This window comes from Salvelinus namaycush, chromosome 34, assembly GCF_016432855.1.
Source record: "Salvelinus namaycush isolate Seneca chromosome 34, SaNama_1.0, whole genome shotgun sequence".
Taxonomy (NCBI): domain Eukaryota; kingdom Metazoa; phylum Chordata; class Actinopteri; order Salmoniformes; family Salmonidae; genus Salvelinus; species Salvelinus namaycush.
In genome coordinates this window covers 9958996-9975767 of record NC_052340.1, presented here as the reverse complement: position 1 = coordinate 9975767, position 16772 = coordinate 9958996, and the positions used below count along the sequence as shown (strand labels likewise).

General features: G+C 48.5%; 1 protein-coding gene across 3 annotated transcripts; it reads right to left on the bottom strand.

Moving 5' to 3' along the window:
- Positions 1–501: 501 nt before the first annotated feature.
- LOC120028812 (sodium-dependent serotonin transporter-like) lies at positions 502–16542 on the bottom strand. Of its 3 annotated transcripts, XM_038974053.1 has the most exons (13): positions 16139–16542; positions 14770–14904; positions 12739–12961; positions 11213–11351; positions 10788–10922; positions 10544–10647; positions 9965–10092; positions 9022–9134; positions 7564–7695; positions 6375–6474; positions 6040–6140; positions 4279–4446; positions 502–3353 (listed from the first exon to the last, which is right to left on the bottom strand). In XM_038974053.1, exons 1-13 carry the CDS (start codon positions 16521–16523, stop codon positions 3282–3284), a joined length of 1935 nt encoding a protein of 644 aa, XP_038829981.1. In that variant the 5' UTR covers positions 16524–16542; the 3' UTR covers positions 502–3281. The 3 variants fall into 3 exon arrangements, 1 of the variants encoding a protein (XP_038829981.1); XR_005473536.1 differs by lacking the exons at positions 502–3353; positions 4279–4446 and having other exon boundaries at positions 6675–7695; XR_005473537.1 differs by lacking the exons at positions 502–3353; positions 4279–4446; positions 14770–14904; positions 16139–16542 and having other exon boundaries at positions 6675–7695; positions 12724–12831.
- Between the last annotated feature and the right edge of the window lie 230 nt (positions 16543–16772).

Below are 16772 nucleotides of genomic sequence, written 5' to 3'. Positions count from 1 at the left end.
CACTGATTTAAGTGGACGCACGTGGCATTTAGCCAGCTTTGGAAAAAAATGACTTTATATCGAAGTTGTGCCGGTTGTTCACACGCGTATCTGCCCTCTCAAAGGCTAGAAAGGTCCCACCTGATCTCGCCTCCTCTCGCCTGCCTTCCATCTTTGACGACATGCATTTCCATTGTTAGAGCGGTCACTCGACTATCTTGTCAATATAATAGAAAATCTTTGACCCACCTCTCAATAACTAATTACCTGCCAATCACCCACACCTGTGAGCAATCAATTATCAAGCCTTGCTTGTTCTTCAAGCACCTGGTCCTAGCTACTGCCCCTAGCAGTGGGATGTGTATAGTGGAAAGTGGTCTGTCTAACTGTGCCCTCAGCACTAAACTACCTCATTCCTAAAATAATCTCAGAAATTAACCCAATTCAAGAGTTACAATGTTACAAAACATAAAAAATAGTGTTACAAAAGCATTGCGGGGGAAAAAATGCAAGAAGCATAGCTACTCATTTACATCTTAACTTTATTTATCTATTAATTCATATATATTTATATCTTTCTTCTATACAGGTTTATTTCTCAATACAATCTTTTACAGACGTACATAGATCATACATTATGTAGGCTCGAGAGGTACAAGGTAGCGATTTTAACATCATCTTCATTGGATATTTTGGCGAAGTACAACACGAGAGAAGGTCACTTCATAGACACAAGTTGAAGCACAGGTTACACACATTGGCATGCACACACTCATAAAGTCTGACACTGCTACTTCTGTTCATAATGTACACACGCACACACTCATGTATGCACGCTTGCACATACACACGCAAGGTATGCACGCTCACACGTCCACCAATCCTGAGTTAAAATACTATTTGAAATCCTTTCAAATACTTCAGATTTGATTGCCTGGTTCAATAGAACAAATAGAATAGTCGCAAACCCCGCCCATCTGGCACTGGACAGGCTAAAACAAACCCCGCCCATCTGGCACTAGACAGGCTAAAACAAACCCCGCCCATCTGGCACTAGACAGGCTAAAACAAACCCTTCCCATCTGGCACTAGACAGGCTAAAACAAACCCCGCCCATCTGGCACTAGACAGGCTAAAACAAACCCCTCCCATCTGGCACTAGACAGGCTAAAACAAACACCTCCCATCTGGCACTAGACAGGCTAAAACAAACCCTTCCCATCTGGCACTAGACAGGCTAAAACAAACCCCGCCCATCTGGCACTAGACAGGCTAAAACAAACCCCGCCCATCTGGCACTAGACAGGCTAAAACAAACCCTTCCCATCTGGCACTAGACAGGCTAAAACAAACCCCTCCCATCTGGCACTAGACAGCCTAAAACAAACCCCGCCCATCTGGCACTAGACAGGCTAAAACAAACCCCGCCCATCTGGCACTAGACAGGCTAAAACAAACCCCGCCCATCTGGCACTAGGCAGGCTAAAACAAACCCCTCCCATCTGGCACTAGACAGGCTAAAACAAACCCTTCCCATCTGGCACTAGACAGGCTAAAACAAACCCCTCCCATCTGGCACTAGACAGGCTAAAACAAACCCCTCCCATCTGGCACTAGACAGGCTAAAACAAACCCCTCCCATCTGGCACTAGACAGGCTAAAACAAACCCCTCCCATCTGGGACTAGACAGGCTAAAACAAACCCCTCCCATCTGGGACTAGACAGGCTAAAACAAACCCCTCCCATCTGGCACTAGGCAGGCCAAAGAAAACACAAAGTATTTGAAAGATTCCCTATAGTATTTGAACCCAGGTCTGAGGCACGCACAGGCATACAGTAATGCGTTCAAGAGAGTAGACAGGTATTCACAGAACAAAGAGACATACACCGATACCAAGACTCACTTAATACACACGTACATGCCATATTTTTACTCCCATTCCAACACACAACAGATGATTTGGTAGAGAGTAAAGACAGATGATACCTGTTTCAGACATAACCTTGAGGACTGAGCGATGGAAATGAAAATAGTTGTGATCGATATTTGGTTCCCACTATAAGTAATTAACATGTAAATGGTGTTTTACATATTAAGAAACTAAATCAAACTAAATCAGCATGTCAATTTTTGGTAAATGACATGAAAGCATACATAGATTTGACAGCAATAATTATTATTTAAAATAAATATATATATGTATATTGCAATAATATAACCCACGACTCCTTCTAATCTGCACAGGGTAGCTTCTTCCCATGTTCCTTCCATTTTTTTTCTGACACACACACACACACACACACACACACACACACACACACACACACACACACACACACACACACACACACACACACACACACACACACACACACACACACACACACACACACACACACACACACACACACACACACACAACAGAGCCTTCCATACTGCAACTCAAGAATCCCCCCACATATGACTGGACAAAGCCCTGTGTTCTCTTCTGAACTTGTCTCTATGTTCCCCAACAACCTGGATATGCTTACAGAGCATAATCAGTACTGCAGTGCGTCATACTACACCAACATACAGCGCTTCACCGTGTGGAGACGCTCTGACATTCATCAAGGCCCTTCATAGGTTCAGCCATCCCATTCAGAAACACTGACAACCTCCCACCAAGTCATCCTAAAACATGACAACAGCTCACATCTGGAAATACCTGTAGAAATATCCATGGAACATTTGGCTTCATTTAGACATGTAAAAAGATTCCTGGATTTTGCAGTCAATGTCCGGCTAAATATCTGAAAGCAGAACTCATGAAACAAGGATCGAAGGTCAAATGAAGCCGTGAGATGTTTGTTTGTGATATAAAAGTGGACCTGACAGAACAGAGACAAGGAAGAGTGCGTGTGTATGTTTATGAATCATACTGAATGGATGGATTCCAATTGTAACAGTACACATGTCATTGTGCTGTGGCATCTAAAACCCTCTGTCTGGTGGTTGAAATGCTCTGACCGGCATGGGCCAGTATGAAAACAGTGACGCCATTAGCCGCTAACGGTTAGCTAACAGAATGAGCCAGGAGGGAGATGACGGGAGGAGGGGTGGGACGCTGCAGACAGTGTGGCCCGGCACTCCACCTCACCCCTGGAGTCAGTGGGATGGACGGGGTGCCTTAGTGCTGAAGTCTGCTGTGGGGGTTCTGGAGGAGAAGCGGGGGAAGGGACGAACCCTCCCCGTCCTGCAGTTGTGCTCTATGTCCAGCAGAGGGGGGTGTAGTCCACCGGGCCTGGTCAGACCACTGGGTCAGACAGCGTGGGTGATGATAATGTCACTGTGAGGCCCACTGGGTACAGGGGTGATGCCCTTCAGGAGACGCTGAAGAATAAGGAAGGGAGGAAGAGAAAAGAGAGGGGTAGGAAGGAACACCGGGGTTATTTCATGTCAGCCATTGTAATTGCGTGTTGGGTTCCCCTTGTAACAGTCCGGTTAAACTACAAGTTATCTTGTGGAATCACAGAGATCTCTCGTTGTGATTCTATATTCCGAACAACATGCAAATTGGCACATTGGCTGTTAGCCTATCCAGCACAGTGTCAAAGCTATGTAGCGAGACCATCCCTTCGCGCCACTCATAAATTGGGACTTTCCCGTGTCTGCTTCCGTTGAAAGTGACTGATTTCTGGTAGCCTGAGCGCAATAAGTAGTGCCTGGTATAACTGCGGCGTAACCCGACAGATTACTCTTATTGAGCGCTGTCACACAGACTTCATGTCATCCTGACCTCGCTCTGATCCGTCTGTCTACGATCACTGGCCGCAGCAGCAGGTTAGGCATACAACGCTCACACACGTAACGCACACACACTAACACAGATGTACGACCAGAACACCACACGTAACACCCCCCCCCCCCCCCCCCTCCCTGCTGACACTGTCTTTCAGTCCCATTGTGCGGTGAGGCACTGGGGCAAACACTGGGCTTATTGGATGACAGGTTTATCAAAGGCAGGGAGAGGAGGGAGGAAGGTGCTGTGTGTACCATGCTGTTTGATGTCTGTCTGTCTGTCTGTCTTCTCAAACAAGGGGCTGTTTTCTGGCTTGGCAACGTGACAGTGTGCAGGTGCCGCAGTGTCTGTCGCTTGTCTATGTTTGCGTGTGTGTATGGAAGCCTTGTATTTCTACTCTCTGCATCTCTCCTTTTGATTGTGTCCTCTGTTAGTAGCCTGGTGATGGCAGGGGGAGGGGACGGAAGGGGGACTGGAGGGGGAGAGGCCCTCCCCAAGCCCTCTGGAGGCTCTTACCTGTTTAAAGGTCCCTTTGGCAGTGAGCAGGTGGTACACCATGTAGGCTGGTACACAGATGAAGGAGGACACTCCGATGCAGTAGCCCAGAACAGTTGTCCAAGGTGGGTAGACGTAGTCAAACAACTTGACCTCCGGGGGGAATGCCAGGAAACTGACAATGATGAACTGAGGACAGATGAGACATAGAGGTGGTGGTGTTTCAAACAGGTACAGTTGAAGTCGGAAGTTTACAAACACCTAAGCCAAATACATTTAAACTCAGTTTTTCACAATTCCTGACGTTTAATCCTAGTAAAAATTCCCTGTCTTAGGTCAGTTAGGATCACCACTTTATTTGAAGAATGTGAAATGTCAGAATAATAGCAGAGAGAATGATTTATTTCAGCTTTTATTTCTTTCATCACATTCCCATTGGGTCAGAAGTTTACATACACTCAATTAGTATTTGGTAGCATTGCCTTTAAATTGTTTAACTTTGGTCAAACGTTTCAGAAGCCTTCCACAAGCTTACCACAATAAGTCGGGTGAATTTTGGCCCATTCCTCCTGACAGAGCTGGTGTAACTGAGTCAGGTTTGTAGGATCCTTGCTGGCACTTGCTTTTTCAGTTCTGCCCACAAATTTTCTATAGGCATGAGGTCAGGGCTTTGTGATGGCCACTCCAATATCTAGACTTTGTTGTCCTTAAGCCCTTTGCCACAACTTTGGAAGTATGCTTGGGGTCATTGTCCATTTGGAAGACACATTTGCGACCAAGCTTTAATTTCCTGACTGATGTCTTGAGATGTTGCTTCAATATATCCACATAATTGTCCTTTCTCATGATGCCATCTATTTTGTGAAGTGCACTAGTCCCTCCTGCAGCAACTTCACAAGGTCCTTTGCTGTTGTTCTGGGATTGATTTGCATTTTTCGCTCCAAAGTACGTTCATCTCTAGGAGACAGAACGCGTCTCCTTCCTGAGCGGTATGACGGCTGCGTTGTCCCATGGTCTTTATATTTGCGTACTACTGTGTGTACAGATGTACGTGGTACCTTCAGGCGTTTGGAAATTGCTCCCAAGGATGAACCAGACTCGTGGAGGTCTACAATGTTTTTTCTGAGGTCTTGGCTGATTTCTTTTGATTTTCCCATGATGTCAAGCAAAGAGGCACTGAGTTTGAAGGTAGGCCTTGAAATACATCCACAGGTACACCTCCAATTGACTCAAATGATGTCAATTAGCCTATCAGAAGCTTCTAAAGCCATTACATAGGAATTTTCCAAGCTGTTTAAAGGCACAGTCAACTTAGTGTATGTCAACTTCTGACCCACTGGAATTGTGATATAGTGAATTATAAACAATTGTTTATAATTGTCTGTAAACAATTGTTGGAAAAATGACTTGGGTCATGCACAAAGTAGATGTCCTAACCAACTTGCCAAAACTATAGTTTGTTAACAAGAAATTTGTGGAGTGGTTGAAAAACGAGTTTTATGACTCCAACCTAAGTGTATGTAAACATCCGACTTCAACTGAATGTACAGCGTCTCTCTCTCTCTCTCTCTCTCTCTCTCTCTCTCTCTCTCTCTCTCTCTCTCTCTCTCTCTCTCTCTCTCTCTCTCTCTCTCTCTCTCTCTCTCTCTCTCTCTCTCTCTCTCTCTCTCTCTCTCTCTCTCTCTCTCTCTCTCTCTCTCTCTCTCTCTCTCTCTCTCTCTCTCTCTCTCTCTCTCTCTCTCTCTCTCTCTTTCTCTCTCTTTCTCTTTCTCTTTCTCTCACCAGTAGGAAGATTGGGCAGATGGCCACCCAGCACACCCTCCAGAACAATCCAGGCGAGAAGCCCAGCATCATATGGACATCAGCACAGAAACGACTTGTGCCTGAAAATGGACACAAAGACACAGAATTAAACACATGCAAACACAAACACTTTAGTGTCTCAATATGGAATCGCCTTATCCATTGTTTTATTGTCCCAAATGAGACATGTCTAGTGCAGTCAGGTTACAAACCAATCACCAATCACATACATCCATTAAATCAAAAATTAAAATGCTGATTCCAAAGAATGTCAGACTATGTGGGCCTTGTCAGCAATATCATCGTCAGTTTACCGTAGAACCAGGAAACGGCGATGACTTCTAGGAAGACGACAGTGATGACAGCAGGTCCCGTGGCGTACTCCTCAAACAGTTTCACCACAAACGCACCTCCCTAAAACAAAGTTCCAGAGAAATGCATGGGTGTTGGGAAGCAAGCTATAGAGACTATAGAGACATTTCTGCAGTATATACCACTGATGTTCCAGCTTATTTTCGACTTATTTCGCGACAGCATTGCTTCATGCCAATCAGGAGATTCTGGACTTTGCTAAATAGCCAGCAAAAAAACAGATTGGATGAAAGTATAATAACCTGGGTAATGAGCCAAGGGGACTGAGGCTGGCTGGAGTGGGACTGAGGCTGGCTGGAGTGGGACTGAGGCTGGCTGGAGTGGAACTGAGGCTGGCTGGAGTGGGACCGAGGCTAGGTGGAGTGGGACCGAGGCTGGGTGGAGTGGGACCGAGGCTGGGTGGAGTGGGACTGAGGCTGGCTGGAGTGGGACTGAGGCTGGCTGGAGTGGGACTGAGGCTGGCTGGAGTGGGACTGAGGCTGGCTGGAGTGGAACTGAGGCTGGCTGGAGTGGGACTGAGGCTGGCTGGAGTGGGACTGAGGCTGGCTGGAGTGGGGCTGAGGCTGGCTGGAGTGGGGCTGAGGCTGGCTGGAGTGGAACTGAGGCTGGCTGGAGTGGGACCGAGGCTAGGTGGAGTGGGACCGAGGCTGGCTGGAGTGGAACTGAGGCTGGCTGGAGTGGGACCGAGGCTAGGTGGAGTGGGACCGAGGCTGGCTGGAGTGGGACCCGAGGCTGGCTGGAGTGGGACCGAGGCTGGCTGGAGTGGGACTGAGGCTGGCTGGAGTGGGACCGAGGCTGGCTGGAGTGGGACCGAGGCTGGCTGGAGTGGGACCGAGGCTGGGTGGAGTGGGACCGAGGCTGGGTGAAGTGGGACCGAGGCTGGGTGGAGTGGGACCGAGGCTGGGTGGAGTGGGACCGAGGCTGGGTGGACTGGGACCGAGGCTGGGTGGACTGGGACCGAGGCTGGGTGGACTGGGACCGAGGCTGGATGGACTGGGACCGAGGCTTGGTGGAGTGGGACCGAGGCTTGGTGGAGTGGGACCGAGGCTGGGTGGAGTGGGACCGAGGCTGGGTGGAGTGGGACTGAGGCTGGGTGGAGTAGAACTGAGGCTGGGTGGAGTGGAGACTCACGTAGGTGAGGGTGGAGAGCGCTCCCAGGTAGCAGACACACACCAGGCCCAGGACAAACCACTCCCTCCTCCTAGACAACAACTGGGGGAACTCATCCAGCATGGCTGTGATCACCCCCTCCAGACCGGCAAACTACACAGGAAGACAAGAAGGGAGAGACATTAAACTGAAATTAAATTGAGAGAGAAGGAGTCAGTAGAGGAGTAACTCAGAGGAGGAAGGGAGAGAGAAAAGGAGAGACAGGTGGAGAGTGATGAGCGAGAGAGACAGGTGGAGAGAGACAGGGGGAGAGAGACAGGTGGAGAGAGACAGGTGGAGAGTGATGAGCGAGAGAGACAGGTGGAGAGAGACAGGTGGAGAGTGATGAGCGAGAGAGACAGGTGGAGAGAGACAGGTGGAGAGTGATGAGCGAGAGAGACAGGTGGAGAGAGACAGGTGGAGAGAGACAGGTGGAGAGAGACATGTGGAGAGTGATGAGCGAGAGAGACAGGTGGAGAGAGACAAGTGGAGAGAGACAGGTGGAGAGTGATGAGCGAGAGAGACAGGTGGAGAGAGACAGGTGGAGAGAGACAGGTGGAGAGTGATGAGCGAGAGAGACAGGTGGAGAGAGACAGGTGGAGAGTGATGAGCGAGAGAGACAGGTGGAAAGAGACAGGTGGAGAGAGACAGGTGGAGAGTGATGAGCGAGAGAGACAGGCGGAGAGAGACAGGTGGAGAGAGACAGGTGGAGAGTGATGAGCGAAAGAGACAGGTGGAGAGAGACAGGTGGAGAGTGATGAGCGAGAGAGACAGGTGGAGAGAGACAGGTGGAGAGTGATGAGCGAGAGAGACAGGTGGAGAGAGACAGGTGGAGAGAGACAGGTGGAGAGTGATGAGCGAGAGACAGGTGGAGAGAGACAGGTGGAGAGTGATGAGCGAGAGAGACAGGTGGAGAGAGACAGGTGGAGAGTGATGAGCGAGAGAGACAGGTGGAGAGAGACAGGTGGAGAGAGACAGGTGGAGAGTGATGAGCGAGAGAGACAGGTGGAGAGAGACAGGTGGAGAGAGACAGGTGAGAGTGATGAGCGAGAGAGAGAAAAATTATAATTGCGCAGCTATAGAAAATCACAAAAACCAGGCAAACCCAGACAGAAAGATCCTCAGACACAAACTGTTCCTTCAGCATCCGTTCTGTTGACAGTAACCCCGCCCCCCCTTCTAAGCTCAGAGCCTGATTGGATGAATACACACTCAACACAACCTGAGAGCCTGGGTTAAATGAATTAGCACACACAATAGAAGTACATTTATGTAAGAACGGAGAACTGATCAAAAACAGACAATCAATTTGAGAACCAGTCTAATAATTCTGTGAGATTACCGCGCCTGTATGCACGTGTGTGTGCGCGCATGCGCACGTGCATTTGTACATATGTATTCATCTGTGCGCGCACGTGTGTGTGTATATATGCCACTGACCGTGCTGTCCAGCCCCAGCATGATGATCATGAGGAAGAAGATAATGGCGAAGAAGGTGGCAGCGGGCATGTTGGCGATGGCTTCAGCATAGATGATGAACAGCAGACTGGGACCTGGCAGAAGAGAGACAATCAACATATTAGGAAAGGGAACACACACACGCGTGGTGGAAATGTGCCATCTTAACTGTCCTCTTTCACTTAAGGGATTGTAATTATTTCCATACGGGCCCCTGAGGATTTTATATGTGGTGTTGGGCCTTGATCAAAAAGGAATAGAGGACAATTAGTCCTGTCTTGATGTATGCAAGTGTAACTAGAACCGTAGCAGGGAATTTGTTATGACCGTGTGTCTTACGTTAGGATTCTCCACAGTCTGGTCTGTACTCACTTGCCAGATTTCAGTTACTGAAATTCAGATAACCTGTGAACTATCTGGGCTTGTATGTCTAAAGTGTCTCAGAGTAGGAGAGCTGATCTAGGATCAGTTTTCCATTAAAGGTCCAATGCAGACATTTTTTTTATCTCAATATCAAATCATTTATCATTACCTTACTGTGATTGTTTTCAATTAATTGGTCCCCAAAAAAATTGCTTGAGATATTTCTCAAGCGAGAATTTAGCGAGGACTGTCTGGGAGTGTTCTCTGGGAGTGGGGAGGGGAAAACTGAAAAGTAGCTGTTATTTGCAGAGAGGTTTGGAACTCTCTTTCTTATTGGTCAATACAAACACAGGAAAATCACGCGTTTGACTGCACTGGGCCTTTTAAGATCATATTGTATAAGATTACAAGGGAAGGGGGAGAACACCTGATCCTAGACCAGCACTCCTACTCTGAGACGCTTTGTGAATACGGGCCCTGATGTAAAAAAAATAAATAAATAAAATCATACAACAACTGCTGGATATGAAAAATAGACTATGGATTTGATTGATTGATTTACCAGCATCCTTGGCTACGGTCTCCACACCTATTTTGCGCATCTCAGCCATGTAGCCGAGCACGGTAAAGATGACAAACCCAGAGAGGAAACTGGTCAGGCAGTTCACAGAGCTGGTCAGCAATGCATCCCTGAGAGAGAGAAGAGAGAGAAGAGAGAGAGAAGAGAAGAGAAAAAGAGAGAAAGAGAGAAAGAGAGAGAAAGAGAGAAAGAGAGAGAGAGAGAAAGAGAGAAAGAGAGAAAGAGAGAGAAAGAGAGAGAGAGAGAGAGAGAGAGAGAGAGAGAGAGAGAGAGAGAGAGAGAGAGAGAGAGAGAGAGAGAGAGAGAGAGAGAGAGAGAGAGGGGTAAAGGGATGGTGAGAGGGGGAAGAGAAAAGGAGGGAGGTAGAGAGAGAGGGGTAGAGAGCGAGGGCAGAGTGGGGGGGAGAGATAGAGACAGAAAGAGGGGATGAACAGGGAGATAGGAGAAGAAAGAGAGGGAATTAACAACAAGTCACAGGCAAAATAAACCACATGGAGAAAAACATCCCATATGGCAGGTTCATAAACAGATTGTACTGTATCAAGAGAAATGGAGTCTCACTTGTAACAGTTGTTGTGAAAGGGGTTGTAGCTGGCAAAGGCCAGGAGAACCCCGAAACCTGGCCCCAGAGAGAAGAAGATCTGAGCTGCTGCATCAATCCATACCTGGAGGGAGAGGGAGAGAGAAAGAGATAGGGTGGATAAGAAAGCGGGAAGAAGACATCAGGCAGTATGACTCGGTGTCAGTGTGTTGTATGATGACAAAAGATTGGCTGGAAACCTAAACCAATAGTGGGCCAACTCACTGTGGTGCTGAGTAGTTTCCCCCAATCAGGTTTGAGGTAGAAGACCACGCCCCTCCAGGCCCCGGGCAGAGTGGCCCCACGAACGAGCAGCACCAGCAGGACAAGGTAGGGGAAGGTGGCTGTCACCCACACCACCTGAGAGAGAGGGGAGAGAGAGAGGGGTGGGGGAGTGAGAGAGAGAGATAGAGACAGGGGTGGAGGAGAGAGAGAGAGGGGTGGAGGAGAGAGAGAGGGAGATAGAGAGAGGGTTATATGAGGAAGAGAGAGAGGAAGGAAGGAAGAGATGCAGGGAGCGACAGAGAGAAAGAGAGGGGCACGTATGAATAGAAGACATCAGTGAGAAACAGAGTTCACAGTGTTTACCTACTGTTATCTACTGTTTCTCCATCCCTCCTTCCCCCTCTCCGTCCCCCAGCCATGCTCACCTTGCCAGAGGTCTTGACTCCCTTCCAGATGCTGAAGTAGACGATGGTGAAGATGAACAGGAGGCAGAGAGCCAGCTGCCAACTCACACTGCCAAGCTGGTGCAGACCTGGAGACATGTGCACCTGCAGTACCTGACGCCTTTACGGAACAGAGTGAGGGATGAGCAAAATGGATGAGGAGCGGATAGGAGGGTAAAGAGAGAGGAGTGAGGAGAGAGGGATGAGGAGGAAGGTGTCAGAGGAGAGGGATAAGGGGATAGGAGGATAAAGAGAGAGGAGTGAGGAGAGAGGGATGAGGAGGAAGGTGTCAGAGGAGAGGGATAAGGAGAGAGAGGGGTGAGTGAGGGATAAGGAGAGAGATGGATGAGAGAGGGGGCGAGGAGATGGAAAGAGAGATGAGGAAAGGGGGGGATCAACCAGGGAAAGGAGAGGGATTGTCGTGAAGAGAGGAATCAGCGAGAAGAGAGAGATGAGCGGGAAAAGAAGGTTGAGAAGAAGGGGATGAGACAGAATAACAGAGAAAGGAGTCATTTCTAGGGAAATAGAGTGATCGAGAGAGAATAGGAAAGGCATTCATACATCTAGGGGTGGCAGGTTGCTTGCTGCAGATTGATGCGGATAATTCATGATATTTTTAAAGAAAATAAACAGTTGCTCTTGCCAGTGTGTTTATTTAGCTTAAGTATCAGCCTCACGGCGAAGGACGCTAAATAAACGCATTGAGCAAGATTTTACTTGATTTCCAGGGTCATAAAAGGTAGAGCGTGAAGGCACTAGGCAAGAGATAGATAAAAAAAGAAAATGACAAGGATAGAAATTGAAGAGACATATTGTGGATATGTGATGCTGACACAACTGAATAAGGAGACAAGATAACTTGGCAAAAGTAACTTGGCACGGTGAAAGACGATCGAGCGACAAAGATCTATAGCTAGGTGCCAGGTTACCAGTTAAGAAAACATACCAGATGGACAGAATGACAAGGTTTATGAAAAAAATGGGAAACACCCTAAAATTGCTGAAATAAGTCAATCAAATGAATGATGAGAGAAGTCAGATTAAGTGTGAGTTCATGTTGAATAATAATTACCATATAAATGAACATGCACAATGTAAACACACGTGTCAAATATGTAAGTTGAAAATATTGCATGTTAAAAGCACTGTTTGTGTGTGTGTGTAACCACTTTCATAGCCGTTTTTTAGGTAGATGCACAAATAACAGCTGAATGAGACAAGTTTGGGCCAACTAAACATTTTAAGTTCAGGTAACACTTTAACCGAAAAGTTAAAAAGTCTCTTTTTTTACCTCCATTCTATCTGCCGGGTCTTCTCCCATCTCCCTCCACCTATCCATATCTACCTTTCATCCACCCATCTAGTCACTGTCCTCTCTGTCTCTCCTCCCTCTCCTCTACCGAGCCCATCATGCCGTCTACCCCTCCGTCCTCTACCGTCTAATGTCCCTGGCAGCCCCCTTTTCCTCGTCCCTCCGTCCTCCTTGCACTTACATGGTCTTGACTTACGTATAGAACTCCTCGGCGGGCGAGGTGGACGTGTTGGTCCAGGTGACGTTGCTGTCGGTGGACAGGTAGCGGAGACAGTTGACCGTGTTCCAGGGGTTGGAGCACGTGGTCCAGGGGAGGGTGGGCCGGAACGACGCCAGCAGGTAGTACAGGGCCCACGCCATGATGGTGTTGTAGTAGAACGCAATGTACAGCGCTATGATGCAGATGGCGAAGCCGATACCTTTCACAGAAAGGAAAAGACAACATAAGGTATAATGCATTACAATACAGTTATTATAATGCATCGTCAGACTTGTCATGAACCTGCACAGCCCCTTTATAACATCCTAGAGTCATTTTTAGATGGTGACGATGATACCTGGTGGAGAGAGAGAGAGCGAGAGAGTTTGTGATGGAGAGAAGAGAGTTTGTTTTTCCATTAGGATTAACACAGGTATGAATGAATGAGAGAGGAGGCAGAGAGTGGGGTAGAGAGACAAACGAGGCAAGTGGCGGACCCGGGCATCGAACAAACCAGACTCTGACCAGATGGGAAGAGAGTTTGAGATGAAGGTGTGTTCTGTGTTGTGGCGTTGGTCGGTGATAACTCGCTCCATCCATCACTCAGAGATCTAAACCTATCTATCTATTTTCAAGCTAATTCAAGTCCGACTCAAGTAGGAGATGACATTTGGAAACAACTGGGATTTACATAACATGACGTTTCTAAGCATGCTGGCATTTCCGTGGGAAATGTGACAATTTCCATAACAGAGAGCTGGACATCACCACAACAAGGGGATGCAGAGGCTTTCATGAGGAACGTGCTGAAGGGGTCGGAGAGTTCATATTATCTGTCTCTCAGACATTCACTCATCTATCTGCTGTAACAGGCAGCTAGCTGCTCACTGTCTTTCTGGATCTACCACTCCACTCTTCTCCTCTTTTCCCCCAACTCCCATTCTCCCCCTTCTCCCCTGACTTCCCTTCTCCCCTGACTCCCCTTCTCTCCTGATGCCTCTTCTCCCGACTACTCTTCTCCCCCGACTCCCCTTCTCTCCCGACGCCTCTTCTCCGACTACTCTTCTCCCCTTCTCTCCCGACGCCTCTTCTCTCCCGATGCCTCTTCTCTCCCGACGCCTCTTCTCTCCCGACTCCTCTTCTCTCCCGACTCCTCTTCTCTCCCGACTCCTCTTCTCTCCCGACTCCTCTTCTCTCCCGACTCCCCTTCTCTCCCGACTCCACTTCTCCCCTGACTCCCCTTCTCCCGTGACTCCCCTTCTCCCGTGACTCCCCTTCTCCCGTGACTCTCCTGACTCCCCTTCTCCCGTGACTCTCCTGACTCCTCTTCTCCCCTTTTCTCCCGACTCCCCTTCTCTCCCGACTCCCCTTCTCTCCCGACTCCTCTGCTCCTCTTCTCCCCTGACTCCTCTTCTCCCCTGACTCCTCTTCTCCCCTGACTCCTCTTCTCCCCTGACTCCTCTTCTCCCCTTTTCTCCCGACTCCCCTTCTCCCCTGACTCCTCTTCTCCCCTGACTCCCCGACTCCCCTTCTCTCCCGACTCCCCTTCTCTCCCGACGCCCCTTCTCTCCCGACGCCCCTTCTCCCGACGCCCCTTCTCTCCTGACTCCTCTTCTCCCCTGACTCCCCTTTTCCCCTGACTCCTCTTCTCCCCTGACTCCTCTTCTCCCCTGACTCCTCTTCTCCCCTGACTCATCTTCTCCCCTGACTCCTCTTCTCCCCTTTTCTCCTGACTCCTCTTCTCCCCTGACTCCTCTTCTCCCCTGACTCCTCTTCTCCCCTGACTCCTCTTCTCCCCTGACTCCTCTTCTCCCCTGACTCCTCTTCTCCCCTGACCCCTCTTCTCCCCTGACTCCTCTTCTCCCCTGACCCCTCTTCTCCCCTGACTCCTCTTCTCTCCTGACTCCTCTTCTCTCCTGACTCCTCCATAACACTTATCAAAATAGTTGACAAGCTTCATTGTGTTAACAAAATTAGTCGAATCCACCCAATCCATCCCCTCCCTCCTCTCCTCTCCTCTCTTCTTACCCTTGAAGATGGGGCAGATGTGTTTCCAGATGGAGATGCAGCCACTGCGGTGGAACTGCCCCAGTGCCAGCTCCATGTAGAACAGAGGCACGCCGCCGAATACCGCCATCAACATGTAGGGCAGCAGGAAGGCACCTGGGACAACAGGTAGGGGAGTGGGGGAGAGAGAGAGATGGGGAGATAGAGGGGTAGATAAAGAGAGAGAGAGAGAGAGAGAGCACACGAGAGAGAGAGAGAGAGGGCACGGAGAGAGAGAGGGCGCGAGAGAGCGAGAGAGAGAGAGAGAAGGAAAAAGCGGGGGTTGGGGTATATTGAGTAAAAAACATTTAATTCATGAGTCAAAAATAGAAACTTCACATGTTTCATATCTGCACTCTTTGCCAGATTTCTACACACCTTATCGAACAACAACTGACATCAACATCAGGAACATTCAACACTGACCTGTAGCTGACCCTAAAGAGCAAAGGGAATGAGAGGAGGAATTGGAAATGTCAGAGAAAAAAAGACATGGCGAACCCTGGAGAGTACCAGGGAGATAGGGGCTTGGCTGGACTGGAGCCTGTCTGTCTCTGTATTTGATTAGGAATTTATATCTGTGTGGTTGACATGAAAGCAAAGATAACTGTTGATTCAGTAGCTGGGACTAGGAGACAGGTTATTAAGCAATGAGAGAGAGAGAGAGAGAGAGAGAGAATAGATTGAAGCCACTCTCATAAAAACAGACAATTAATAGTGTTGCTTCTATCAAGTGTCCCCCTGTCTCCATCTCTCTCTTTCCCTCGCTCCCACTAAACAGAGAAACAGGATATTGCAAAGATTTTATTATTGCAAATTCAATAAAATGGAATCGGAGGCCTGTATTTGATGTGAGGAGGAGAGTTGTAGAAAGGCAGGGAGAACAGCAGAGTTCCCTTGTAAACATCTGGGAACATTAAATGAACATTCATTACAGAAGACACAAGGTTTAACGTGTATGTATTTACCCAGTGCTATTTCTGTCCGAGGTGTAAATGTTCATTTGATCAAAGTTTTGGTTGGTTTGAATGGTCTGTGTTTTCCAGAAGCTTTGTCCGATTTATCTATCTTGCTTTATGGTTCTTTATCTAGCTATATGATTAAGTGTGAAAATATGTTGGGTGGGAAACTATATTGTTACCAGTATACTGTAGATGGTTTAGTTTAATCTGTCAATTTCCTTAACCTCCCTTTTCCCAGATACAGATTCTCTCCTTTCCAGTGTTATTTTCTCCCTCAACCTGGGTTGTGTTCATTAGGCATCAAACGTAAGAAAACAGGCTGAAACAAGGAGGGACTACCTAGACTTGTCCAACAACAGTGTGCTCGAATGAACAGGCCCTGGTCTCACCTCCTCCGTTTTGGTAGCAGATGTAGGGGAAGCGCCACACATTTCCCAGGTCCACGGCGTAGCCAATCACAGACAACAGAAAGTCCATCTTCTTGCTCCAGGTCTCCCGGGGCTGGTCCAGACTGGTCTGCTGGACCACCAGAGTCCTGAGGGCCCCTGCGGGTACACCCCCCGCTCCCTCCTTGGGGCTCGGTGCTGTGGACGTGGGGTACCCGTTGGACACCCCTCCTGACCCCCCACCAGAGTTCACTTTGGGGCCCCCCTTCTCTGCCACCCCTCCGTCAGCCAGCATGAGTCTGCCGTTCTCCTGCGATGACTCCTCCCCTTTCTCTTTCTCTCCTCCTTCGTTCTCTCTGTCCACCATCATTGACTGTTTCATCTCCATGGCGATGGCCGGTGGTTAGGGGCGTGGTGTGGTTGTTAGCGACGACGGTGGACTTGTGACACGGTGTGATGAGGTGCCCATCAGGGGATGAGGGATATCATAGAGAGAGAGGTGTGGCTGGGCCAGGGGGGATGCTGCTTCTATGACAAACACCAGTGGGGACACAACCTGTACCAGACTGCAACACAAACACAACACCACTTGTGTAATTTACCATTGTGATAACAACAGGACATGTTAAAAATAAAA